This window comes from Chelonoidis abingdonii, chromosome 20 (assembly GCF_003597395.2).
Source record: "Chelonoidis abingdonii isolate Lonesome George chromosome 20, CheloAbing_2.0, whole genome shotgun sequence".
Classification (NCBI taxonomy): domain Eukaryota; kingdom Metazoa; phylum Chordata; order Testudines; family Testudinidae; genus Chelonoidis; species Chelonoidis abingdonii.
In genome coordinates, this window is record NC_133788.1 from 14,043,758 (window position 1) to 14,069,565 (window position 25,808).

The 25,808-nt window shown below is 43.2% G+C and overlaps 1 protein-coding gene across 2 annotated transcripts; it reads left to right on the top strand.

The window, feature by feature from the left end:
- The first annotated feature begins 538 nt into the window (after positions 1–538).
- LOC116824264 (tapasin-related protein-like) lies at positions 539–17,768 on the top strand. Of its 2 annotated transcripts, XM_032779456.2 has the most exons (9): positions 539–627; positions 1,650–1,862; positions 9,208–9,483; positions 11,228–11,569; positions 12,479–12,805; positions 13,664–13,750; positions 14,548–14,564; positions 14,654–14,694; positions 17,685–17,768. In XM_032779456.2, the coding sequence occupies exons 1-8, from the start codon at positions 582–584 to the stop codon at positions 14,666–14,668; spliced, it is 1,323 nt and encodes a 440-aa protein (XP_032635347.1). In that variant the 5' UTR covers positions 539–581; the 3' UTR covers positions 14,669–14,694; positions 17,685–17,768. The 2 variants fall into 2 exon arrangements, with proteins under 2 accessions (XP_032635347.1, XP_074915620.1); XM_075059519.1 differs by lacking the exon at positions 14,548–14,564 and having other exon boundaries at positions 13,664–13,767.
- The last annotated feature ends 8,040 nt before the right edge of the window (positions 17,769–25,808 follow it).

Below are 25,808 nucleotides of genomic sequence, written 5' to 3' on the forward strand. Positions count from 1 at the left end.
TTTGAGCACTTGGGGTTGGCAGTACTGGTGTTCTCTCAGATGTGCCCATTGTAGCACAGCAGAGAGGAGCACTCTCTCCTGACTTCACTTAGGACTGTATAGGGTACTGCCTCCTGCTCTGCTCCTTGTGGGAGGGTGCTTATCCCAGCTGGTGCTAAGGAGACCTCACCCAACTTTGTTAATATGGGGGAATCCAGAAGTTCTAGTCTGTAAGGTGCCACAAGGACTCCTAGTTGTTTTTGCTGATACAGACTAACACAGCTACCACTCCAAAACTTGCAGCTCTAAACTTGTCTGCAACAGAGAAATAAATCTTAGCTCCTTTTTGGCAGCTATATCCACTCTCTTACCTCTCAGTGGGCCAAGTTCTCTGCTGGCGTAACTCGACTGACTTCACTGGCGTTAATGCTAGTAGAGAATTTGGCCCAGCTGTTACGAAGTTTGTTTGACCAGAAAATCCCACCCTGCAGGGATTGCAGCAGCCTCTTTGAGAGAAATGAAAGTGAAACTAAGACTAGCCAAAGTTATGGAGCCAGAAGAGAGTCTGTAGAGGGTGGCTCTGTATCTAAAGCAACTCCACTATGAATTTTAGGATTTATTCTGCAGTTTATTGCTTCCTATGCTCCGGTATGTACACCTAATATATTTGAATGTGTTTTAGTGCTGTGTAAAATGAGACTGAATCACTTTATATGCTAAATTCTTGACGTGTTGTTGCCAGAGACTGGTGGTTGTTGTGATTATATCTGTCCTATTGTAAAGATGAGATTATCCTTGTTGGCCTGAGGGTGATTTTAACTGCAGAACTGCTGATCCAAATAGTCTTGTTTTCATATCGTAGAAATCTAGGCTAAGATTTCCAAAAGTCTTTAGTGATTTTTTGGGGCTACCTCAATTTTTGGGTATCCAACTTGAGACATCTAAAATTCCTGAGTCTCACTTCAAAAGCTTAGCCTTAGTTTTTAAATAGAAACAAACCCAAAATCTCCAAGTGAAACTCGGCCAAAACTGCTCTCTTTTGCCCAGGTTTGGGATAGCCTCTATATAACAACCAAGTTTAGCTCTTTTATTCCAACAAACTGAACCACAAATTCAAAACTTGGGCTATGTTAGTCTAAATTTATGTCAGTCTGGCCTGCATTACTGGCTATTAATGAAACTTGAAATGAAGCATGATTTGAGGTTTTGCTAGAAAAATTGTGTCTGTCTTGGTTAATGTGCTGCATTTGTAACTGTAGATGTAGATATAGATATAAAATCTAACATTTTAATAGTTTATTTCGTAATACAACCATCGTTTAAATGAACTTAATAATTACATTAAGTTCTGTGACCAAAAAGCAAAATGTATTTGCTCAGGGAAAATTTTATATCTTCTGTTGTTTTCCCCCTCAAAAGATTTATGGATAAAGAGCCCAAAGTTCCTCGTACTCGTATAATGCAGAAAAATGGCCCTTCACCCTCAAAAAAAGTAATATTCAAGATACTACGGCCCAAATGGAGCCATTAAAATGGCATAGAAAGAGTGTTAGCTCAATGCATTAGAATTTTTTTCACGTGGGAAAACAAAACTTAAATCAGGAGCATTTTTAATTGTTAAAAGATCAACAGTATTTTTTTAATGCATTTGTGCATGTATTGCCTTGAAGGAATCCTAAAGCACCATAATGGAGTTGCAACAGCAGGTTCAACCTTTAGTCAAAGCAGGCAGCTTTCTTGCATGTTTGAGACAACTGAAACAATCCCATTGTTAAGTGAATTCAAGTACATCAGACAGAATGCCTGGCTCCTGCTAAGTGGAACTGAGAGACCTCACCAAGAAAATCCTCCTGCTGCTGATACCCTCACGTTTATTGTACAAGGTGAGTAATCTGTTAGATGCTCAGGCATATGTGCAAATTTGGTTTCCATTTGAGGGAATTGTAAAGTAGATGCAGACTGAGGCTTGAGGCAACCAAAACTGGGCCCCCCAATCTCTGGGCAGGTTGCCTCGGGGGGTGTCCTCAGGTTGCTCAGGGATGGCGGCACACAAAGGTTGGAATGCTGCACACAGATCGTCCTCTGGTTCGCATTCCAGAAGCTTTGTGGGACCTGGGGGGTGATCTCAGAGAGTGGGGGTCTGGAGTGGTTTTTGGTGTTTAAACCACCATTGTCAGGAGAGCTGGTGTGTTGCTATGCTTGCATTGTCCTCCCGTCACTGTGGGTGAAGCAGGTTGTGCAGATTAGCAGCCTGAATCATCCATCAACTGTTTCGCACAAGATGGACCTTTCTGATTAAGGCAATAGCTTCCCTATTTCTGAGGCCATATCCTCCCCCATTGTAGAGTTCCCATTTCAGCCTGCTGCAGAGTACAGTTATCCTTAGCACTTGGGGCCCGCAAGGATTCTAAAAAATACTGGCCACTCCAGGCTGGTATTAAACTCCCAAGGTTACAGCTTCTGTCTGACCTTGGGTGGGTAGATGCTGCCACCACTCAAGTGCAAAACCCCTTTTAGAACCTGGGAAGGCACACTTGGGAATTCCTTCCTGTGGGGTACCCTCAGCCCTTCCACCCTATGTAGGAGCTGAGAAAGAAAACAGGAAATCAGCTGTTGCCACCAGCTAAACAGTATGTTCACAAACCTTTTAGGACACAAAAATCCAATCCTGTTCTTAGAAAAGGTAAATTTTATTAAAAAACCAAAAGGAAGAAAATACACCTGGAAACTCAGGCTATTGCTAGATTTAAAAAACAACACTTACAAGAATAAAGCGTCAAGAATCATTTTCCTGAGATCCAGTTTAAAGGTTACAAGCAAAACAAAGGCATTTGGGTTTAGCACAAATGAGTCCACAAGCCATAAAGAAATAAGAGAGAAACCTAATCGCATCTTCCTAGACATTTCCTGATCTACTTACATATCTGGGGTTTTAGATGAGTATGATTGATTTTCTAGGTATGATCTGATGATTTTTCATACTTGACCCAAGCTCTTACAGCATAGCTACTCTGTCCCTTCTCTCCAGGAAACCAACACAGAGGGACAAAGCGGAAGTTTTTTCTCAATTCTAAAAAGTTCTAGCCTTCCTATCTGCTCTTTTGGCCCGGTGCCCACTCACTTCCTTTCACCTATACCTGCAGTGAGACTTTTTAACTCTTTACAGGTAAAGCAAGTAGAAAGCAGCTACTAAGAGGGATTTTACAGCTAACTGGCTGGCTGGGTCCATAAAAGAGACCTTCCTTATTTATCATTGTGCCCAACTTCCTTATTTGTGCGCACACATACTGTTGCCAGTAGGATGTAGGGAGATTGTGGTTCAGGCAACATAAGTGCATATGATCGAAGCATGCTGTTTTAGTCCCTTATAATTGGGCCAAAGAAGAATGCATTTTCTGTAGACCACTGAGAGGCATGTGTCCAAACTAGGGATTATCTCTCTGCTGAGCTTCAAGCTTCTCCCAGCGAGGTATTAGAAATCTTTAAAAAAAAGACACACCAAAGATGTTTAATAGTAGAAATGTATGTGTTCACTCCCTTCAGAATCAAAAATGGCTGAACTGTTATTGTTCAAATTTAAAATTCATTCTTGGGCAGAGACCACACCTGGAAAATCTCTGCAAAATGAAAGTTACAGACAACTGAAATAAAGCTGTTTAGAATAGGAATGTTACTCCACTTCAATGATAACTGTCCCTGTGCATTGCAGCTATGAGATTCTGTGTGTGCGTGCACACCAAGTAGTTGGTCTATGGAATTCATTGCCACCAGATTTTGTTGAGAGCAAAAGTTTAGCAGGATTCAGAAGGGATTGAATGAATATGAATATGCAGAGTTGTAACAGTAAATGCTAAGATATATTAAATCCTCATGCTTCTGGCCATAAAACAACCTCAGGAAGAATCTTCCCCAAGAGACAGGCTATCCCACTGATTTTCAAACCGTGAGCCGCAACCCAGTTCTCGCTTGTGGAATGGAAGGGACTGGGTCATGGTGGCTCAGGTTAGCACTGCAGACTGGGCTGTTAAAAGTCCCATCAGCGGTGCTACCCAGCTAAGGCAGGCTAGTCCCTACCTGCTCCAACACCGTGCTGCGCCCCAGAAGCAGCGAGCAGCAGGTCCGTCTCCTAGGCGGGGGGGCATGGGGCTCCATGTGCAGCCCCCGCCCCGAGCACCGGTTCGCAGCCAGTGGGAGGGGGACGGTGCCTGCAGGTGAGAGCCACACAGAGCAGCTTGCGTGCTTCTGCCCAGGAGCCGGACCTACTGCTGGCCGCTTCCGGGACACAACGTGGTCCACGGTGCCAGGACAAGCAGGAAGCCTGCCTCTGCACCCCCGCTGTGCAGCTGACCAGGAGCCGGCGGAGGTAAACTCGTGCCCCTTACTGCACCCCAAACCCATCATCCCTTGCCCCACCCCAGAGTCTGCACCCCCAGCCCAGAGCCCTGACCCCCCCACACCCTAGCCCAGACCCTGAACCTCTCATTCTCAGCCCCACCCTAGAGTCCTCACCCCCGCACTCCAACCCTGAGCCCCTCCCACACCCCAAATCCCTCATCCCAGCTCCATTGGGTCACAGGCATCAACAATTTTCTTCAACTGGATTGCCAGGAAAAAAGTTTGAAAACCACTGGGCTATCCCATAGCTGCCTACTGCAGGGTTTCTTGAACCTTCCTCTGAAGCATCTGGTGCTGGTCACTGTGGGTGGCAGGTTACTGGGCCCCCTGATCTGTGGCTATTCTTATGTTTAACAACATTTTTATATATAATATAAATATGTAATATATGAGTCATAGTGTCCGCCTTTCTCAGCTGGGGACACCACTTCCCCACCGCAAGACACACAAGTATGAGTTCTTGCTTGTGTCCTGCTGTGGGGAAAATTTGGCAACTGGTAGTTTGTTAAATGAATAGATGCTGTGCTGTATTCTAAATTGTCCAATAGATGTCAGCATAACACCCTACAACTGAGCCTGCTACACTAGTCGTTTGTTTACCAACAAGGGGGTGTTGATCTGTGTCAGACTGTTTTCTGTGTGCCAGCACACCCTGACTGGTTTCAGCAAATATTTTTACAAGAGAGAAATGTAACAGAAGGATGAGCCTTTCCTTCCATGAGAGAGTGACAGCGGAGTGCAGAGCTAAACAGTATGCATTTGACATGAGAGGGTCCATTTTTAGTGCATTTGACTGAAGAGTCTTCCATAGATTCCCCCATCTATTCTCAGAATATCCAATGCAGTATTTTGAAAATGTAGCAGAAGAAATCGTTCAGATTACTGTAGTGATGAGGTCTACAGGTGTATGGATACAGGTCTCTGTAGGGAGGTAACTCTAAGGAAAAGGAGTTACCAAATACATACAGTAGAGCCTCAGACACGAACACTTCGGGAATGGAGGTTGTTCGTAACTCCCTAATGGTTATAACTCTGGTTGTTCTTTAACAACCTGTACCTCGGGTACTTTTTAAATTGATTCTTCCAAAGGATACCCCCAGATAAATTTCATTAGTTCATGCTGAGCTAAAGACCCAGGAGGTCGGAAAAAATAAAGTGGAGGCTAGTTCCAAATTATCCCTTCCTGTTGCAACTTCTGATACAAATCAGTAGCCATTGAATTTGAGCCATACCTGATTTGAGGTGTCAGCCACTTGTCTTTATCTGGAAAAAAACAGTTTCTCTCTCTGTCTCTCTCTTTCTCTCACACTCACACACACACACACACACGATATGCCTGATTTAAATACCTTTCAATCACAGACTTTGGGTTTGTCTTCACCACCCGACGGATAGAGTCTAGACACGATAAATCGACTCCCGAACACTCTCCTGTCGACTCCTGTACTCCACCACCGTGAGAGACGCAGGCAGAGTCGACGGGGCAGTGAAGACACCACGATAAGTTGATCTAGGTACGTCGACTTCAGCTCTGTTATTCACATAGCTGAAGTTGCGTAACTTAGATCAATTTCCCCCACCCCCAGTATAGACCAGGCCTTCAAAGTGTAATATCAGTGAGGATTCATATCACATCCAGCTTTGTTACATATAATTTACAGTGATATTATTGACCCCAGGGGTTGTTAGTTTTCAATTATTTCACAAGGCATATTTGGCACAAAAATCACGGCAGTTGTGTGTAGGGTCTGAATACAGGGGTGCCTAGGGTCACAGTGACTGCAACTTAGCAGTGGATGGCTGGCCAACCTGAAATGAGTTGGCGGATCACGTCCCAGATTCTAGTGGACAAGTGCCCATGTCAGGGAGCCACCTATATAAGTGGCTTGTTTGGCCATTCTGGCAGAAGAACTGAGTGAGCGTGGACAATGAGGCCCCAATCCTGACTTGTGGCTCAGCTCTACTCGGTGATTGTTAGGATGGCGGGTGCCTTCTTGGGGACAGACCAGTCCCAGACACAAACCAGAGCAGCCCAAAGACTGAAATATGAAATAACTCTGAAGGTTGATCAACCTTGTACCAACTTGTCCAGCCATATCCCTTGGGCATGTGCCATGGCAGCTGGGATGAGAATGGCCTAGAAGTCACTATGGCACGTCTGTACCACATAGGGATGGCACAGGCAGAGCTAATCCTCTGCTGTTCAGCTAAGCTGCCTTTACCCTGTTGCAAGGATTGATCAGAACCTGACTTTCCTTCAGCTCCTGGTTGAGGCACTTTAGTAGGTCACTGTGGGCGTTATTCAGGCTGGGATGTGGTATGTGGCTAAACATAAGACTTGGGGATTGCATACACAGGAAAAGGCCCTGCAGTAGCACTGATTCCCCATGTGGACTCTCTTACAGCAACCTAAGAGCACCTTTGTGCACATCAGCTTAATATAATTTGGAAGTATTCCAAGCTAAACTGCATTAAGAGTGTCCGCATGGGGAGTTGGTGCGGAGTAGCTAACTCATTTTGAATTCACAGCCTAGCTTACTGCTGTCATAAATAGATAGGTAAGGTAAGGGTTAAGTTTCTTTTACCTGGAAAGGGTAACCAAACACCTGACCAGAGGACCAATCAGAGAACTGGATTGTTTAAAGTCAGGGGCGGGAATTTGTATACTCGGGGTCTTTTTTGTTTTCTCGGCTGTGAGTAAACAAGGTTTCCTCCTAACTCCTTCTTATTTCAAATATTATACCAAAAGTCTGTGAGTACAAAGGAACCCCCAAAGCAATTCGGCTATGAGGAGCTTTGGGTTGTACGAATAGATGTGGATGGCTGTGTCTTTTGTTGTTTTCTCGGCTGTGAGTTAACAAGCTTCCTCCTAACTGCATCTTATCTCCAAGTGTCTCCTACACATCTGTGAGTACAAAGGAACCCCCAGCAATTCGGCTATGAGGAGCTTTGGGTTGTATTTACATGTATGTGGATTGGTTGGACTGGTTTAATCGGGCTATCTTTTAAATCAGACTGTTTCTTCATATTTTCTTATAAGCAAGAGCCTGTATTGAGTTTCTTAATGCAAGATTATTGTTTTGTATTTTCTTTCTTTTTTTATATAAACTTTTCTTTTAAAACGTGTGGAAGTTTCTTTTCCTAGGGAGGCAAAGGGAAGGGAAAAGCCAGGCTGTTGGCTATTTTCCTATTGCTTTCAGGGAAAGAGCAGGCTACGGGGAAAGAGAAAAAGAATCACCTCTGTATCAGGTATCTGTCTCCCTCACGGGAAGGCAGGCACGGGGAAAGGCAAAGCCAAGCTGTTGGTATTTTGCATCTCAATTGTCCTGAGGGTAGAGAACGCTTATCTCTTGGGAAGCAGAGAAACCGGTTTCTTGGCAAGCCTGGGAAGGAGGGGGGGGAAGGGAGTTTCTCCCCTGCTTTTAGCATCCAAGGCATTTGGAATCTGGGTGTCCCCCCAAGGGAGGGTTGGGGACACCAGAGAGAGGAAAGGGGGGATCAGGCCCCATCAATTCCTGATCTGGTGGCAGCGAGAATATCCAAGCTGGTAGTGAGCTTGGGGGAGTTTCAGGTAAGCCCCCAGATTTTGGACGCAAAAGTTCAGGTTTGGGACAGGACCAGATTGTGGACGCTAAAGTTCAGGTCTGGGACTGGGAGGCTAGATTACCACAACTGCATACTAACTTCTTTGTGTAGATAAATCCTCAATCTTCGCTAGCATTAAATTCACTTAGTAAATGAATATTTAATCATTTTGCAAGCGTGGGAAGACATCTGCCATGGTAAATCTTGCTGGGAATGTTGTTAGCTTGTGCTGTTATATCATCATCAGATAAAGTTAATCACAACATAGGGGGGATATGCAGAGTACATTTCCTTCGAACTAGTCACAACAGAGTAGGAGGATTCAGAGAAAAGATGTGCGTCTTGGAGCCCTTTTATGCAGAACTGTTCATGGTGGGAGAGGAATCTGAGCTGCAAAGTTCAGATCTTGATCCAAGTTTCAAATTCCCCTATGTGTTTGGGGGTTTGCTTTGGGTTTATCTTTAGAAAGAACATTATTGTGTGATTTATGATAAGTGACTTATTGTGTGGCTCACAAATAACCTATTGTGAGTATGGTGGATGACAGAGTAGTGACAATATACTGCATTAAAGAAAAGAACTCAAGGGGCAAGAATACCCCTGTGTTCATAAAATGTATCTTACTAAAATGTACTCCCCAGAATATCTCATTATTCAGTCTCCTGAACTCTGTGCTTTTTCCAGTGCACTCAAGTGAGGCCCGTCAAATTCGTGGAGGGATCCCCTCATTCTCTTCTGGGGACTGGTAAAATACATTGTGGCGAGATGAGCCCTGCAGCTTACCTCTAGAAATCAGGACATCGGTCTGTTTTCTTGGTCTCTCATCTGTTGAGTTGACTGATTCTTTGGCTATTCTTTCAGCCAGCACAAGGTCTGTGAACCGCTTAAGTGTCTGTGCAGGGATGAGCTTCATCCTTTAAGCCCTTGGATGGCAATAAAATAGCAGTTAATATTTAGAGCCAACTGCCGAAAGCTCCTTAGTGTCTATTGATAATATTCGACAGTCTGCTCCCTCAGTGATACTCATTTCAAAGATGCTGAAAACTCTAGATATACTGCTGATTTCACTTGGAGTGAAGATTTCCATGCTATTTGTGCGTGTGCTGAGAGTGGATTACAACTGAGACTGAATAGGGTTGTGTAGTATTTGCTGTTTGGGCTGGTGTGCATAGATAGTTAGACTCTTTCCATAATATTTATTAAGATGAGCTGGGATTCTAACAGGTGCATGTGTGTTTTTTCATGCAGAGTCCTCACTGGATATTCTCCAACATATGGATGAGGATACTGACCAGCTTGAATGTAAGATTAGCAGATATTTTACAGATAACACCCAGATCCTCTGGCCTGGGTTACAAACTCAGCTTCATAAGCTAGATTCGTGGTTCACTGGCACCATAAAGCATCTGGCTGACAAATTCACCGTTACAGTCTTTTTGGTACAATCAAGTGCCAGCAAAGAGGCAGAGAACCAAGTCCCCAAAGATGTTTCTCAAGGCAACGCAGAGAGATTTTATCTTTCAGGTAACAATAAGACTATCAAAGAAACATTGAATAATAGTGATGCTGATCGTAGTTTGCACTTCTGCTGCACCATCCAAATGAGGACTTTAAGTTCTATAGGATCCACATTGCACTGTAACGACCGTGTGAGTTTAGCGATGAAATAAATAGCATCATGATATTTTTAAAATATCTCCATTGGTGGGTTTAAAATAGGGAAAAGCAGCTTTGCTAGAGTTGTGTATAATTGAAAGAATGGGTCTCGTTCTTATTTACACTACGGGAGTATTGCCGATCCTTGCGACTTTATTTGGGATGTTCTTTTATTTGGTGTTTTCCTTAAAGCCCCAGCTCATGGAATCTTGTGAATAAGAGACAGTCTCGATGGTCTTTTTGAAAATAAATTAATTAGTAAAATACTTTTTTTAAAAAAATACATAAGTTTCTAGGCTTCATAGTTATGGAGACAATGTTGAAAATTTGACCCCGATGTGTCTTAAAGGCTCAAAACCTAGAAGGTAAATAAGAAGACCAAGTGTTGTGGTTTTAGTTTTTTTTTTAAATATCTCTTACTTTTTAAGCCAATTTCATGGTTCTGGGAGGTATGACTCCTGGTTTTTGAATACTTAGGATTGCCAGTACAGCTAAGGCCACTTGACTCCAATGTCGCAGGGTAAAGGGGCTTGAAAGTAGATGTAAAGAGAACTTGCGTTGCCAGAAAAGTGTAACATGGCAGCTTCTCAACCCAAATGCAAGTAGTAATAACAATGGACAGTAATATTATTTAGTACATGTACAGTGTTTTGCATATTCAAAACCATCATAGAGACATTAACTATCTAATGCTCAAAGCACCCTTGTGAAGTCAAGGATCATCTTCCCTTTTCAGATGGAAGATTGAGGCAAGGAGGTGGATTGACTTAGTGGCAGAACAGAAAATAGAATTCAGACTCTGTGCTCAACCCTCTCAACTATGTTGCTTTTACACACACGTGCTCTCAGTTTCACTCTTAGTCTCACTTTTATAATAGCAGGAGTGGGATTCTGATGTCCAAAAGATAGGCTTCAGCAGAGAGGATAAACAGCTGGCTGGCTGGCTCGCTGGCTGACTGGCCGGCCAACCCAGATTCCCATTGTAAATTGGGAATAACTTGACTGAAGTGATATATAGATGTAGAGATAGAGATATAGTCTTTCACTTGAGGATCTTAAAGAATATTATAAATGTTTCCCAGTTATTTACTATCGTGAAAATCTAGATTGCAAAAAACAGTGTTGGTTAACTAAGACTTGTAGAGAGACAAGGTGGGTGAGGTAATATCTTTTATTGGGCCAACTTCTGTTGGTGAGAGAGACAAGCTTTCAACCTTATACAGAGCTCTTCTTCAGGTCTTGGAAACTAACTCAGTGTCCCTGCTAAATACAAGGTTTGAAACTTTGAGTTCTTTAATATCCTGGGACCAACACGGCTACAACACTGCATAAGACTTGTAGCACAGTTATGAATTATTGAAGGTGAATTGTACCCATTATTCAAATGGAGAGACTGAGGCACAAAGAGGTGTTAAAAGGCTTGACCAAGGGCACAAAAGAAGTCAGTGGCAGAGTGATGAATTGTACCTGTTTCTCGCTCTGACCGCATGTAAGCTTTATTCTGTAGTATGGGTTTGTGTGTCTTTAGATGGCAGCTTGTACTCTGACTGTATTTAGCACCATTGATCCAAAATCTGATTGCTCTAATGATGCTTTACCATCTGTATTACAGGTGTATTCTTGGTACGCACAGGACCGTCTCTAATCCAGTCTGGCTTGAATAAGGATGTCCTCCTTAGCTGTGCTTTCTCAGTTGATCACCACACAGATGTCACCATCAAATGGGTATTACAGCAGAAAGGAGGACACAAGAAGCTGATATTTGCCTACAATGGATTTACCAGGCAGGTGGAATACAAGGATAAACGGGCTGAGATGTTCCTAGCAGAGATGCCGAAGGGGAATGCTTCTCTCTTACTAAGAACAGTGGGAGTAAGAGATGCAGGAACCTATTCTTGCTCAATATTGGTGTCGTCGCTTCTTTGGGCACAGAATGTCCAGCTGGAAATAGTAGGTAATTGATTGATTTAAAATTTATTTTAAAAAGTGGATTATCTTCATTTAGCAGGATAAGAGGATACTTGCTTTGATATGGATGGGTGATCACTCAACAATCGCTGTGTATCGTTCTGTGTTTATTAAATACTCCGCTGGAACGGAGCAAAGGGGGCGAACTTGTGAGGCTCTCAGACAGGATTCAGTCTCCTTTCCGTGTGATCATTATCTGGTGCTTTTTTTTCCCCACTGCCCTTTACTTTTGTCTCTGAGGGATAAACACTCCTATGTCCAACTCCATCAAGGAATAGAATCAGGAACCCAAGACCAGGGCAAGAGGTTGGGGCAGATCCAGCAGCACGGGTCCATGCTCTCCCCGGTCTGTCTTTCCATATCAGAGATAGGGCAGCTGACATTTTAGCCAATGGAGCATCCTTTGGCAAATCCTGCAGTACAGCCAGGTCACGTTCAGCAAGCTCCTTTGTTAAGGGATGATTGCTGCACTTAGTAGTTGTGTCATCTCCCTTTTCTGTGGTAAACTTAACGCTTGCGGGTGGTACGCGTCTAAGAGTTTTTTTAATGGTGCCATGTCATTCTTCTCAACCAGCCAAATGTGGGTCACAGTGGGTCAGACACCCCCCACATAAGGGGAACGCACAAATGTATTCCTGTACGAAGCTTTATAATGCTGTGGGATTCCTTTCTTTGGTGGAGTGAAGCTCTGTCTCTTGATTTCTGTTTCTGGTGCAAACAGTTTTCAGCAATACAAGTGAGGGAAGCCAAACTTGTGTGGATGGGAAGTAATTCTGGGGCTAGAATGAGTGCTATTTAGAAAGGAGGGATGCTAAATGGTGCTATTTTAATAGTTGGGTTTGTTTCTTTTTAAATGGATCTGGATGCAGCAATGTAATGACTTTTTATTCCCCAGAAAAGCCCACGGTGACCCTCAATGCTGACGTCCTGTCCCTGGTGGAAGGAGACGAACACAAGCTGGTCTGTGACATCAGTCACTTTTACCCTCATGATGCCGATGCTCAGTGGCTTCAGGAACCAATGGAGCAGGGGATGCTCCCACATGTGGTGACTCACGTTGTCTCTAGTAGTCACCGGCACAACAGCGATGGGACTTACAGCTTCTCCAGTTACTTCCTGCTTAAGGCCTCCCTCAGGGACAACGGACGTAGGTACACCTGCCGGGTGGAACACCAGAGCCTGAAACACCCAATCAAGAAGAGCCTGACAGTGAAAGTGACAGGTACAGTGTTCTTGGAGGAAACAGCATTGACTTCTTGACTACTTACCCCATGGCAGATCTGATCAGGAATTTTCTCCTGACATTTTTCCTGACAGAAAATGGCTTTTTCAACTAACCAGAAATATTCATGATGATATTTCCATTTTTGTTTTGAAAAAAAAAAATTTGACCCAAAAAACAAAGAAAAATGCACAGCAATTTGGGGAGGAAGAATAGAAATCCTTCCCGGACCAGTTTGATCTTGTGATGTTTGTTTGATTAATTTGTTAAAGGAAAACAGTGTGCCCGGTGCAGTAGAAAGCGTAGGAATAAAGATGGTCCCTGCTTGGAAAAGCTTACTGAGTGCCTGTATTTCCATGTTGTTTTGAACTCCTTTCCACTGGGCAACAGAGATGGGGCTCTCTTGGAGGGATTTCAATGAGGAGTGGAGAGTGGTTTGCTGAGCCTTAAGTGTTAGTATAGTAGACAATAATAACCACTCATAAAATCTTTGTGCCTATGTGTTATCTCCCACCCTTGTGCTCAGCTATCAAATAATAATAACCTTTGTTCAGGGCTCTTCCTGGGGGTTAATAACTAACTCCTCTCAACTTCAGGCCTTTAACACCATGTGGTCGTAAATCCCACCTTGTTACTTTGATCCTCCAAAGTTTCTTGAGTCTCAGCTGTGGTTTGTTCTGTTTGTTTTATTTTGTTTTTAATCCTCTGCAATAGACTGTTTTTTAACACACACAGATGTCCTATGGCTTCATTATTGTAAATCTGATCCATGTCCCCTAAGAAGCATCGGGGGGTTTATTCTTCTCTGCAGGTTGTTCTTACCAAATTGTTCTCTTCTGTTTGTTTATTTATGGACAGAATCTACCTCAGCAACTTGGTTCCTTGTCATCCTATTGGTCCTTCTCGCTGGGTGTCTTGTTGTGACGTTGTATTATCTTTACCGAGGTAAAAAAAAAAAAAGTGTGTGAAAACCAGACTTTGGGGTGGAAAGGAATTTGCTGGCATCTCCATTATTTATTTGTAGTATTGTAGCACTTAGGAGTCTCAATCATAGATCTGGACCCCACTGTGCTGAACACTGTAACAAGACAGTCCCTGCCCCGAGGAGCTTACAACCAGGGGGGGCTCTAGCTTTTTTGCTACCCCAAGCACAGCAGGCAGGCAGCCTTTGGCGGCTTGCCTCCGGAAGGTCCCCAGTCCAGCGGATTCAGCAGCTTGCCTGCAGGAGGTCCATCGGTCCCACGGCTTCGGCGTACTCGCCACTGAATTTCTGCCGAATCCACAGGACCAGCAGACCTCCTGCAGGCAAGCCACCGAAGGCTGCCTGACTGCCGCCCTTGCAGGGACCAGCAGGGCACCCCCCACGGCTTGCCGTCCCAGGCACATGCTTGCTGCGCTGGTGCCTGGAGTCGCCGCTGCTTACGACCTAAATATAAGACGAAAGGCAACAGATGGATACAGACAGACAGATGGGGGAAGTAGAAGGAAACAATGAGACAATTCGGGTCAGTGTGATAGGCAGTAGCCTCTGCACACCAGCAGCCTCACTGTTGTTCTATTGAAAGACGGGGTCAGATCCCCAATCAGCATAGCTCTGTTTAAGTCAATGGAGCCGGGCTGATTTACACCATCTGAGACTCTAAGCCCAAACTTCTAACTGTAACGGAGTTGTCCAGTTATGGCCGTGGAGTGGTGTCTATAGTTAAACGTTCTGGCTGACCAGTCTTCCTTTTCTATCCTAGGGATGAGCACCAATAAGGTAGGTTTGTGTTCTGTTGTCTACACATTCCCTTTGTGCGGTTTCCATTGACCTGTTCTCTAATGTGTTGATCTTCATTTAAATTTCAGCCAAAACCTTACTAGAGCACAAGACCTTTCAGTCCAGTCAGGTAAGAGGCAAAGGATCCAACTGGCAATACGCAGTAACCTGTAAGGGTACGTCTACAGCACCCGCGGCACCGAGCTTGGGTGAAGAGACGTGGGGCTCGCACTGTCGCACGTACATATTGTGGCTCGAGCTCTGAAGCCGAGGGAGGCGGGAGGGCTCCGGAGCCAAGCTCCGGCCCAAGCCACGACTTAAAAATACTGTCTAAGTAGCTCTTCTTAGCACGGTAGCCCAAGGCCTGTGAGCCCAAGTCTGATGACCTGGGCTCAGAGGCTCACCACTTCTGGCTAGGAAGCTGTTTCCTAAGATAGCGTGGGTGGGGTTTTCAAAAGCACCCAGGATTAGCCTAATTCCACTCTCACTGGAAGCAATGGAATTGTTATCCTGACTTCAAAGGGAGGGAGCACAGGTAGGCCAATGCTGAGCCCTCTGGAAAACCCCACCCTGTGTTAGTGGAGTCCGTATAATTTAGAGGGTGCGGTGGGTGGGGGGAGTCAGGAGTCCTGAGTTCTGCCACTGAGTAACTTCATCGACTCAGGCAAGTCAGTTATCCCCTTTGTGTCTTATTGACCCATCTGCTGAATAGAGATGATAATTATCTGCTTCTCACTCGTGTTGCGAGGCTTCATTCCTGACTATTTGTAAAGTGATGTACTTGGATGAAAGGGGCTATATACATTCCAGGTGTGTTTGAAGTTGTTTCTGTTTATTCCCAAACACACAGAACCTCTCTTTGTTTTTTCCCCAGTGTGTGTTTGTTGCAGTCGGAGGCGAATGGTCTCACTGCATGCATTTGAAGAGTGATATTCTGGCTTTGCAGTATATACTAACTCAAAGATCAGCATTATGAGGAGTTGCGTAGCCATAGCACTGGGAGTGCCCGCAGGCAGGTGGCAACAGGCTGCTATAACTTAGATAGCCCTTGAGCGGCTCCTGGAGCAGCCTCAAATCAGGAGAGACCAAATGTAGCTTAAAGCCATCATATCCCTAGGCTGCGAGTTCAGTACTGTGCCTCACCCACCCCAAATCGCTACAGTGTCAATTGGGCATCTAACTTCCTTAGGCCCGGGCTACACTAGCGCAGGGGATCGAACTAAGATACGCAACTCGTGTAGCTGAAGTCGAAGCATCGTAGTTCAACTTACCTGGCCGTCCTCACAGCGGCGAGTCATACTCTTAGGCTCCTTTGAAAAAGTCTAAATCCCCTAGATTGCCTTGAAAACCTTAACCAGGGCAGCTTTACCTGTAATGCTCCCTTCCTTTTCGTTTATGCAGAAAGCAAATTAACAGTTAACCTGCTGAGTGACAATACATCTTGCCTTATGTGCCTCTTCTTTAATTTGCATTTGATTTAGTTAAGAAAAACAAAGCTGTTTAATATTTCATTGCCCCAGGCATTTTACAGCCCTGTGAACATAGTGTTGTTATAAAATTTAAAGTAGTGTTACTGCATATTCCTTTACAAACTTTGCTTATGAGACTCTCCTGAAAGCAGCCACTCTTTAAGGAGTGCCCAAAAAGGAGACTGCCAAACTGTAGGCTTAGAAGTAAAGAAGAATTCTGTCTCCAGCTGAAACTACAGAGGAAATTTTAGTGGGACAGATTGTAATTACCCAAGCTGGAATTGGGTCTCAACAGCAGGTTAACAACCCTACGCTTCAAAAAAGTACTCTGTTTAGTATTAGTGACCATAGAGTTATTGGGACTTAAGTTCTCCTCCTCACTGGAAATATTAGGACTTGGGATCAAATGAGACACCAAACCTTGAAACCATAAGAGCAAAGTCAAAAATACTTCCTGAGACTGGTTACTGTGAGGCTAGTATTTTGGCTCTCAGACATAAGTAAGTCCTTAAAACAGTGAAGAGATGGCAAACCAAAAACACCGAGTGCCTCAGTAGCACTGAGAGTGGGATCAGATCAGTCACAGGTTTTTATGCCATTGGTTTGGTTTGCACTCTTGTGTCATCTTCTCTTTTCAAATCCCTCTGTCTTATCCCTTTGAGAGCAGTCTGTTCATGTGTTGTTTTCTATGACCGGTGTCTTGTTATGGTGGCACCTAGAGGCTTCAGCCGTCATCATGGGCCCATTGTCTTAGGCACTGGACACACACTTAGACCATCGCTGCCTGAAAATGCTTCTAACTGAAATAGACAAAGGACAGCAGAAAGGAAGTATTAACCCATTTTAGGGGTTAGGAAACTGAGGCCCTATGCAGTGAAATGACTTGCCTGAGATCACACAAAATAGAGCTGGGGACTAAGCTCTAATTTCCCAAGTCCTAGTTCAGTGGAAGATGTCACCCTATAACTTCAAGACTGTGATTGAAAGTGAGGTGAACCTTTTTTTCCAGGATCTACACAGCTGATCAGCAACTGCTAGAGAGAGAACTTCTGTGACTGAAGGCCAAGACCTACCACTAAGGGTTTGGGTCTTTTTTTCAAATATGTTGGACAATTTAGTGGGGACTCTGGAGTCCACCTCGTGTCATGCAAGTTGCTCATCTGCTGTGCATACCTGCCAGGAGAACCTAAATTAATATTAGAGTTGATCAAAATAATGTGTCAGATCTGTTTTGATGGAAAATAGCTTTTCAAAGGAAACACATTTTTGTGAGAAATGTTCATCTTATGAAATGCGTCAAAACAAAATTTGGCTCAGGTTTGTTTGTTTGGTTGGTTTTTTTCCTTTTTTCTCCCCCCTTTCTACCAGCAAAGGGAAGTTTAAAAAAACTCAGAAATGAAACGGATTCATTTCATCAAAATAACTTGGTGAAAAATTTGGAACAAAACAAAAAGATGTTTATTTTGTTCTAGGTTCTTTCCAGGAAATATTTACCATTTTTAATATTATCTACACATTCAGTCTAGTGGAGAGGAAGTACAGAAAAATAGTGTGTTTTTATAAAGAATGATGCTCCAAGTAGGCCAGGCTTTCTGTTTAATCCTTTTAAAGAAATCAGTGTAAAAAACCCTCTTCTGTCCCTTGCTTTTAGGACGTTCTGCTCCCCAGCTGAGAAATGAATCACAGCACAGAGTGTGGAAAGAGAGAACATGTGCCTCTGACTTCATCCTGCGCTGGATTTGCGCTAGTAACTCTAGATGGTGTTTCTCCGAACGCTGGTCTGATTCTGTGTTGCCTTGTACGCTTTGTAGTCATGTACACTTACAAAAGCTACGGCTGGTGGGAGTGGAGAATTCTGATTTGGGTGTGTTACACATAAGTTGCAAAGTTGAGGCCAGAAAACGAATGAATGCAAGAAAAAGTTGAGCCTGCTCTGCACACCATGATTTTTTTGTACTGCTATGAGTGTTGGTTAGTGGTATGAATTTTTCTTTTTAACTAATGCAGCTGGTAGTTATGCCAGTACAGTCCCGTCGGTAGACACCAAGTCCCCTTACCACATGGAAATAAGATGCACTAAAATAACGTCATCCATACTAGGGGGGATTGTAATACTGTATGCTGCTATAGGTAATAGAATACAACTTGTATGCGTACAAGGCCATAGATAAGATAAGATCCTTTAAAATTATGGACCAGATTCCTCATTGCCCTGCTCCTTGTATAATCATTTACACAAATGTAGATTCGGTATGAAATATTCCCAGTCTCATTTACTAGCATTTTGCACGGATTTTGGCCAAGTTTATACTATGGGAGTGATAGCAGCATAGCTAGCTGTAAGATATGAAAAGATTTTTTTTTTCTCGTCGCTGTAAGAACACCAAGCGATGGTAATGAGGTTGATGGCAGCATTCTCCTGTCGACCTAGCTATAGGTGGGGGTGTGGATCTATATAGACCAGGCCGTTGGGGTAAAAAAAGCTACACAAGGTGCGAGGTGGTGGAGAATCTGGCTTTATGACCTCCAGGAGTTTTCACCAATACTTCTCAGTCGTCAATCAGATGTCCTGTATTTGCATGTTAGGATTGTTATGGCTGGGGGCTTACGGGTGGTGGTGGGGTTTTTTTAAAGCAACATCGGTGCTCAGGTAATTTATCCTAGTAAATGAACAGCAAGAGTTCTACTCTGTTCCCTCTGTCTTGCCTCCACCCTTGCTGGTTTGAGCACCTTCTCTGCAGTATTTGCCATCTGAAACAACTTTCCTGTAGCTCTCTGCTTTAGCCTTCCACATAGCTTCAAACGTGTCTTTGCCCTGCTTAGTCCTATTAATGTTTCTCTTGTAGCTATAGAAATGCTTTAATTTATTTAACAGGCAGACAATACCCTCACACCATTGTTGTTCTAACTTGTGCCATCCATTGCCTGCTCACTGGTTAGTATCCTTCACATCTGCCTTGGGGACACAGTTTGTAGGACAACAGAAACTTATGCAAAATGGGGTGGCAGCAGGCTGTACGTGCCATTGCTCAGGCATGGTTTTTATAGCGGTGCTTCTTTTTGAGGAGTTGAAGATAGCCAGTGCCCAAAATGTAAATTATGTGCATATGCAAGAATTAAGTTCTACACCTGAAAACAAACCAGAAATGGAAGCTGTTGCCAGAACGTGGCAGCCTGTTTGGTAAGTATTCCACCAATGCCCTGGCATCCCTGTGGGCTGCTTGTTGGGTTTCCAAGTGACATTTAAGGTATTGATTTTGACCGATGAAGGGCAAAATGGCTTAAGGATCAACCTACCTGAGACTCTGTCCTTGAGATGAGCAGACGGGCTGGAGTCCTAGGGGGCTACTGGCTGAGCAATTCTCTGTGCAGACCCCACAGCTTTAGAATTAACTCCCCCTCCCCCCCATCTGAAATAGACTGTCTGATCATCCTCTAGCACATTGGAAATCTTACCTTTTAGTCCCAGGTATTTGAAAATGGTGATTGCATGCAGGCAGGTTGGTTATAAGGGTGGGAAGTGGTTGGAGAGAAAAGGTATTTGAATTTTAAAGTTCCCTGGGTCCCTGGCAGTCATTTACATTGTCTGGCTGTACGTGGAAGAGCTTGAAGTCACGGTGTCTAGAATGTACCGTACTTGTGCAAATCTGAATCAAGCAATCTGCTTGCTGGCTTTCTTAAATGCAAAGGGGTCATTAAACAAACATTTAACAGCAATAAAGCCACATAAGTGAAACTCAAATTCTGATTTGTTTGACTTGCTTCTTAATCTCTGGCGTGGGCTCTGTGGATCTGTTACTCCTCAGGTCTCAATATGCCCACCCTGGTTTTTTCCTGGCTAGCTCTATAACAGAGGCCTGCAGTTGTGTTTGACAAGGGTTCATGCGAATGTTGTTTTTAGTTTGGGCTCAGGTTGGTTCGCACCGTCCACTCCATAGAGTTGCATGGAAAGGTTGTCTATATACTTGGATTTTATCCACAGGTGTAGCTGCATTTACTCCAGTACGAGTCACCCTGGGACTTTTCAGACCCAGTGACTGAAATTTCAGAGTGAAATCCTGGCCCCCATTGATTTGAATGAGGACAGGATTGCATCTCCACTGTAGGTCAGATGAGGTTTGAAGTTCTGTTTACACAGTGCCCTTATGAAAACCAGGTTGTGCTGGCTCCTGGGAGAAGGAGGCTCCCCCAGCCTTTTCCTAGTCACCATCCTTGCTCTGAAGGAGAACAAGAACTGCCCCTGGTTAGCACCAGGCCTAGGGCCCCACACCATTCATGCTGACCCACTGCATGGGATGCTGCAGTTGGGAAACATCTTTACAGGTGGAACAGCAACAGTGCACCCCAGAATCTCTGCCTGAGGCACACAGCCCCCACCTGGGCCAGTGTACATCATGGTTGCTCCCCCTGCTGTAGATTCTAGTGCAAAGCAACAATTAATCCTCATCATTTTAAGCTGAGGGAGAAGAAGGGAGTTAGACACCAGTCACCATTTGGCTCCCTCAAAAATCCCAGCTTTGAAGTGCTTTGGACTCTGCCTGCCGCATCCCAAAGGATAGAAGAGACTGTGGTGTAATACTCCCCATGACACTTACCACTGTATTTTCTTTGAGGTATAAATCAAGGAAGATTTATTCTGCCTCCTGGTTTTGTTTCCCTCTTGTTACAGTGTTGAAGATATAAAGTTGCAGGGACAGTGGAGTAATGCCTGAAGCTTGAGCAACACTAGCTAATCTTCTTTTGTGGTTTGTTCACTGAAGATGTAGGAACACTTTACTGCTCCTGTGGCCACCAGACATTTTCCTGAGAGCTCGCTCCAGGAGGCAAGGACCTGGGACATTACAACTGAATTTCCAAACTACAGAGATTTAAATGAGGCCTTACGAGTTTCAGCAAAAATCCAGTTTCATACCTAGCAGAGGGAGAACATTTGTAAGGGCTCAAAGGTTGGTGGAATCCAGGTAAGCTATGCCAGGTGGTTATTGTAATGTGCATGTTTTAGACTAATTGAATAGCTGCTTCTTTTCCCTTCTTCCATGTGGTTTGATTAGTAGTAAGAACCTATGTATGTTATTTCAAGGTATCATGCTAAATTATTTACTAGTCTTGAAGGGAGAGGGGCTCTGCTTCAAAAAAGTGAAATAAATTCACCTCGGGGGAGATGGGTGGGGAGTGGAGCGGAGCGAACACAAGAGCCAGATTCTCAATTGGTATAGTTCTAGCAAAGTCAAATGAACTTCAGTGATTTCTACCACCTGGAAGTCTGCTTGTCGTGTTGCCTGAGGCCTAACCCTATTGTATAAAACACCTTTAAAGTGTACCAGTGTAACTGACCACATGAGGGGCAGGTACCACTTTGATACCAGTATGGTTAAAGCGGGACAGCTTCTGCCTGAAAACAAACCTATAGACAATCTACAGGGCACTGATAGTCAAAAGCTTGTTACTGGAGGTGCTCTTAACCTAAGGGGCAAAAAGTCTTCACCTCTTGTTCCAAGTTCTATGGAGCTTAATCGAGACATGGTGCCAGGAAATGGCAGTATGGATTAATAATGACTGACTTCTGTGGGGGTTTCTAAAGTAAATAATTCACAATGTTAAAAAGAGAGAACCACCCAATTTGACAGACTGCTGGATGGGGAAATCTATTTAAGGTCAGCTGAGCTCATGACAAGCCAGGGCACTCGTTCATTGTTTTAACACTGAGTGAAGGCACTGGCCGTTCATATTGCTTAGCAGCTGGAAGTGATAGCGTATGTTTAATATATATCTTCAGTGGCAGATTTTAAATGGCCAAGTACCCACTTCAGTCTGAACTTAGCTTTACGCACATGCTTATGTCCCCTTGAATTTAATGGAACTTAAGTACACGATTAAATGGTTTCCTGAATTGGTCCCAAATTCTGTTCTCAGTTACACAAAATAAATCAGGAGTAACTCTACTGAAGTTACACCAATATACATGAACAAAATTTGGTCCATGGTGTGTTGGATCAATTTTCCATTTTGAAAGAGTGTCATAACTACGGAGTATATTTTAAGAGCTTCAGGTGATGGAAATTGGTTCTGATCTCATAAAGCAGGAATAACTAACTCCACTGTAATTTGTGGAAGTAAACCAGCATGAAACCACATCAGGGAGATCACCAGCAACCCTGCAGGGGGCAGTTGAAGCCAAATGGTTTATCAGTGCACAGATATCCTGGTACGCTTACAGGCACAAAATATGTTTTTTTATTGTGAACTTTGCAAAGACACGATTAAGCAACAAAATATACATTTTTGAACCTTTAGAATTAGTTTTTATACATAACAAATACAGTGCTACCATAGCAATAAATTAAATGTACATTATTTACACAAATGTAGGTAACCAGAAACTCTACAACGCATCACCTCTCTACCAAAAAAATAATTTTTTGTCAGATACATTTCATTAACAAATTTTTTTTCTACACTGTTACCTCTCATCACATTCTATTGTTTAGAAAATCCTTTGCAGGATTTTGTACAGTACTACATTCATGACCCAAAAAAATTGAAAGCATGCTTTAAGATTTGGAGAAAAAAATGTTAATTATTTAGAAATGAAACAGAATTTTGAACTTACTTAAGCCACATCAATCAAAGGATCTGATCTGCAGAGGTGCTGAGCCCCCACAATGTCCATTGACTTCAGTGGCAGTTGTCTGTGCTAAGTACCTCTCATAATCAGCTGAAAAATCTTTAGCACAGATCCTCAGCTGGCATTAATGTGTCCATTTACACCAGCTAACTGTTCAGCCCTTCCTCTCTACATTAACCAAAGCCCTAGTGCAGAAAAGCAGATGTACCTAAGCACATATTTAAAGCATTTTATGGTCCACGCTTTTTGTGGATTTCAATGAGACTTACTTATGCAGGAAAGCACTTACGTACATGTAAGTAAGTTTGTGTACGCAGTTGCAAAGCAATCCCCTTTCTGCTATTGGAACAGCAGCATATTGAGAGGCAGGACCGAATTCTGCATTCCATTCAGCACTTGAGATTTCCTGTCTTCACTGTGGGATTGGTTGCATATTACATATTTGGGGTGGGGGGTTCAGAGGCTCAACAACTTAGGAGCACAAGCCCCACAGACTTTCAATTTGACTCATGCTGCTAACAAACAAACACCCTTAGGAGCTTTTGAAAATCCCCCTCTTCTTCTCTGTCTAGATTCTCCAGGGCCCGCTGTGAAAGTCTGAGGCAGGTAACAAGTGCAGTATGTGCTGCAGATTGGAGAAGAGAACTCCTTCCCCTTAGTGTTCAAATAAGTGGTGGAAAAGTTAAAGCATAAAATAAAATTATTCCCAACTTGCAGAGCAGGCCTTCATTGAAGTCAGTGGCGCTATGCTGATGTACACTAGCTGAGGATCTGGCCCTGAATGTCTTATATGGAAATTAAACAAATACACAGTGTTTGTTTGCACTTCCATAGTACCCATGTTAATACAGTAAAGTCAGTGCAAGGTGGTAAGACAGACACCAGAACACTGTCCTCCTATCTGCACTTGGAGTTTACGGCCCACAGACTTGCCTATTTTTTGTTGACTGTGTAAAGAATGACAAAAATATCTTGTTTCTGCTTTTTGAATCCTATTTTTCACTCCAACTGAAAAATGGCACGGTCTTAGAATTTAGTGTATTAACTAGAACTACTGAGGGTTTCCTCTAATGTCTTGTCTTGTGTAGTTCTTGTCCCGAAACACTTTGCAATATATAGTGCTGTGTAGCTGCCTCCAAGGTGCAGCACAGCAGTTTCGGACAAGAAGTGAAGAAGAATGTTTGCTTCCTTTGAAGTGGGAACAGTAAGGTAAGGTAATTGTACTGAAATGTGGCTAGGACAGCAGCATTAAAACCCCTACTCTTGTAAAATGCTCCACGGGATCTTTCATGATCACAACTGATGAGGGGGTAAAAAGTCTCTAAGACTCATCAGGCTTAAACTCCTGACATGTTTGGGTACTTTTGAAAACTTTACCTGACGACCTTAATTAATTCTCCTCCTCCTCTGAAATTCTGTGGGATTGATATTGTGAAGATGAGTCCACTTCACTGTATTTCTCTCACTTATTTTCAAAAACTTTCCCATCTGCATGGCTTTGAATTGCCTTCAAACAACTTTTATGGAAAGTCACAGTATCTAATGAAATACCCCAAGACATCATGTCTTGCGCTGAAAGATCTTACAGAGATCAACACTGACGCTAAAAATGACTTGTGTAGAATCAAAGCAACCTGTTGAAATCCCTAAGAAAACCTCAAACCAGAAGTTAAAAAAAAAAAAAAAAAAAAAAAGCTACCAGGTGACATTTTGGTATATGGCTTAAGGAAATTAATCAAACAATATCTAAGGGAAAGAGTGGAGAAAATATGTACACACACGAGCTCTAATCTTTTAAGATGTTTTGAACCGGAGACATCTGTACCTATCTATACATACTGCTGCAAAACAGGACTTGAGACAGTGCTTTTTCCTTATTTAAACAAAATATTCATTTTTAATATTTAAATTCTGTTCAGAGAAATTAAAGGAGAAAATATTCAGAATTTTGGTTGATTGTTACTAGTATTTCAGAGAGCTGTCATTTCAAAGAAAAACACTCTCTCTGTTCTCAGAGACAAATAATCAATACAATTTGTCTAATTCCTCTGCTGTTTGTTATAGTTACCAGCTCTTATATGGGAATTAGTTTTATTTTAAATTGGCAAACTACATGCAGGCACCAGCAGCACCTGTAAGTAAGTATCTGTTTTATTAAACCAATATGCAGCGTGCTACTGACTGAAAATGAACATTTGGTTCTACATACTGTGAAATTTGGTTGAGGCAAACACAGACTCTTTCCAAAGGTCAGGCAAGCTTGCGTCCAAGTTACCAGAGCACTTTGCCAGCATGGGGTTAGATCCTTCAAGGTTGTAGAGCCAGTATAGTTTGATTAATGTCAAAGGAACTACACTGTAGTGTACCAGCTGAGGGGGATTTGCCTGTGGGAAGCACTCCCCCTGCTGTGGGCTGCTTGAAAATACGGCTCCTCAATTTGTTATGGCCATGTGTCTTTAAAACTTTCCTGTCACATTATGATTGTGATTGGAGGGGTGCCTAATTCTGCACTTACATCCACAAATTAGACTCCAGATACCCATTTGGGACACTTCAGAGCCTCAAATGTAAAAGTGGATGCCCTAACCTCTGGCACCACAGTATGAAAATTTTCTTTCCACAGGCAGGTGAAGCCCCTCATTTAATGAGGCAGTGTTAGCGAATCAACTGGATTAAGTGAAGGGAAAAAAATGCTTTTTGCACTGTGCAAAATGACAACATTCTTTTTAGCATGCTACCAGAATGGGCCTCATCCTTGAGCCCTCTAGTGGAAAGACTCCCTTTAACTTGAGTAGGCTTTGGATGGGGCCTCCATAAGAACCCAAAAACAAAAAAGAAGCTGGCTACATTTTATGGAAATCGATAGTTATTTAGAGTTCCTCATATCAAAATCAAAGTAGTTACTTGTACCCACCACCAGAAATGATGAACAAGCTGTCATGCAAGGGAGGGGGAAAGGACCACAAAAGTGCATTTAGCTCCACCAGTACTTCCATACAAAATGATGATAAATTATTTTCCCAGAAAAGAAGCTTAAAGCAACTCTTTGCGCTAGAAACTACACAATCTTCCCCCCCCCCATTTTTGGAAGAACAAGTCAGGTACTGTACAGTCATTCACATGAAACTAAAATTTGATATGTGGGGTCCA

Bases quoted from the DNA above. Each gene is read 5' to 3' on its own strand.
- LOC116824264 (XM_075059519.1), top strand. From the start codon at position 582: ATGAATTTTAGGATTTATTCTGCAGTTTATTGCTTCCTATGCTCCG. The intron at 628-1,649 runs GTATGTACACCT...ATTGCCTTGAAG, and splicing joins TTATTGCTTCCTATGCTCCG to GAATCCTAAAGCACCATAAT. The intron at 11,570-12,478 runs GTAATTGATTGA...TTTATTCCCCAG, and splicing joins TGTCCAGCTGGAAATAGTAG to AAAAGCCCACGGTGACCCTC.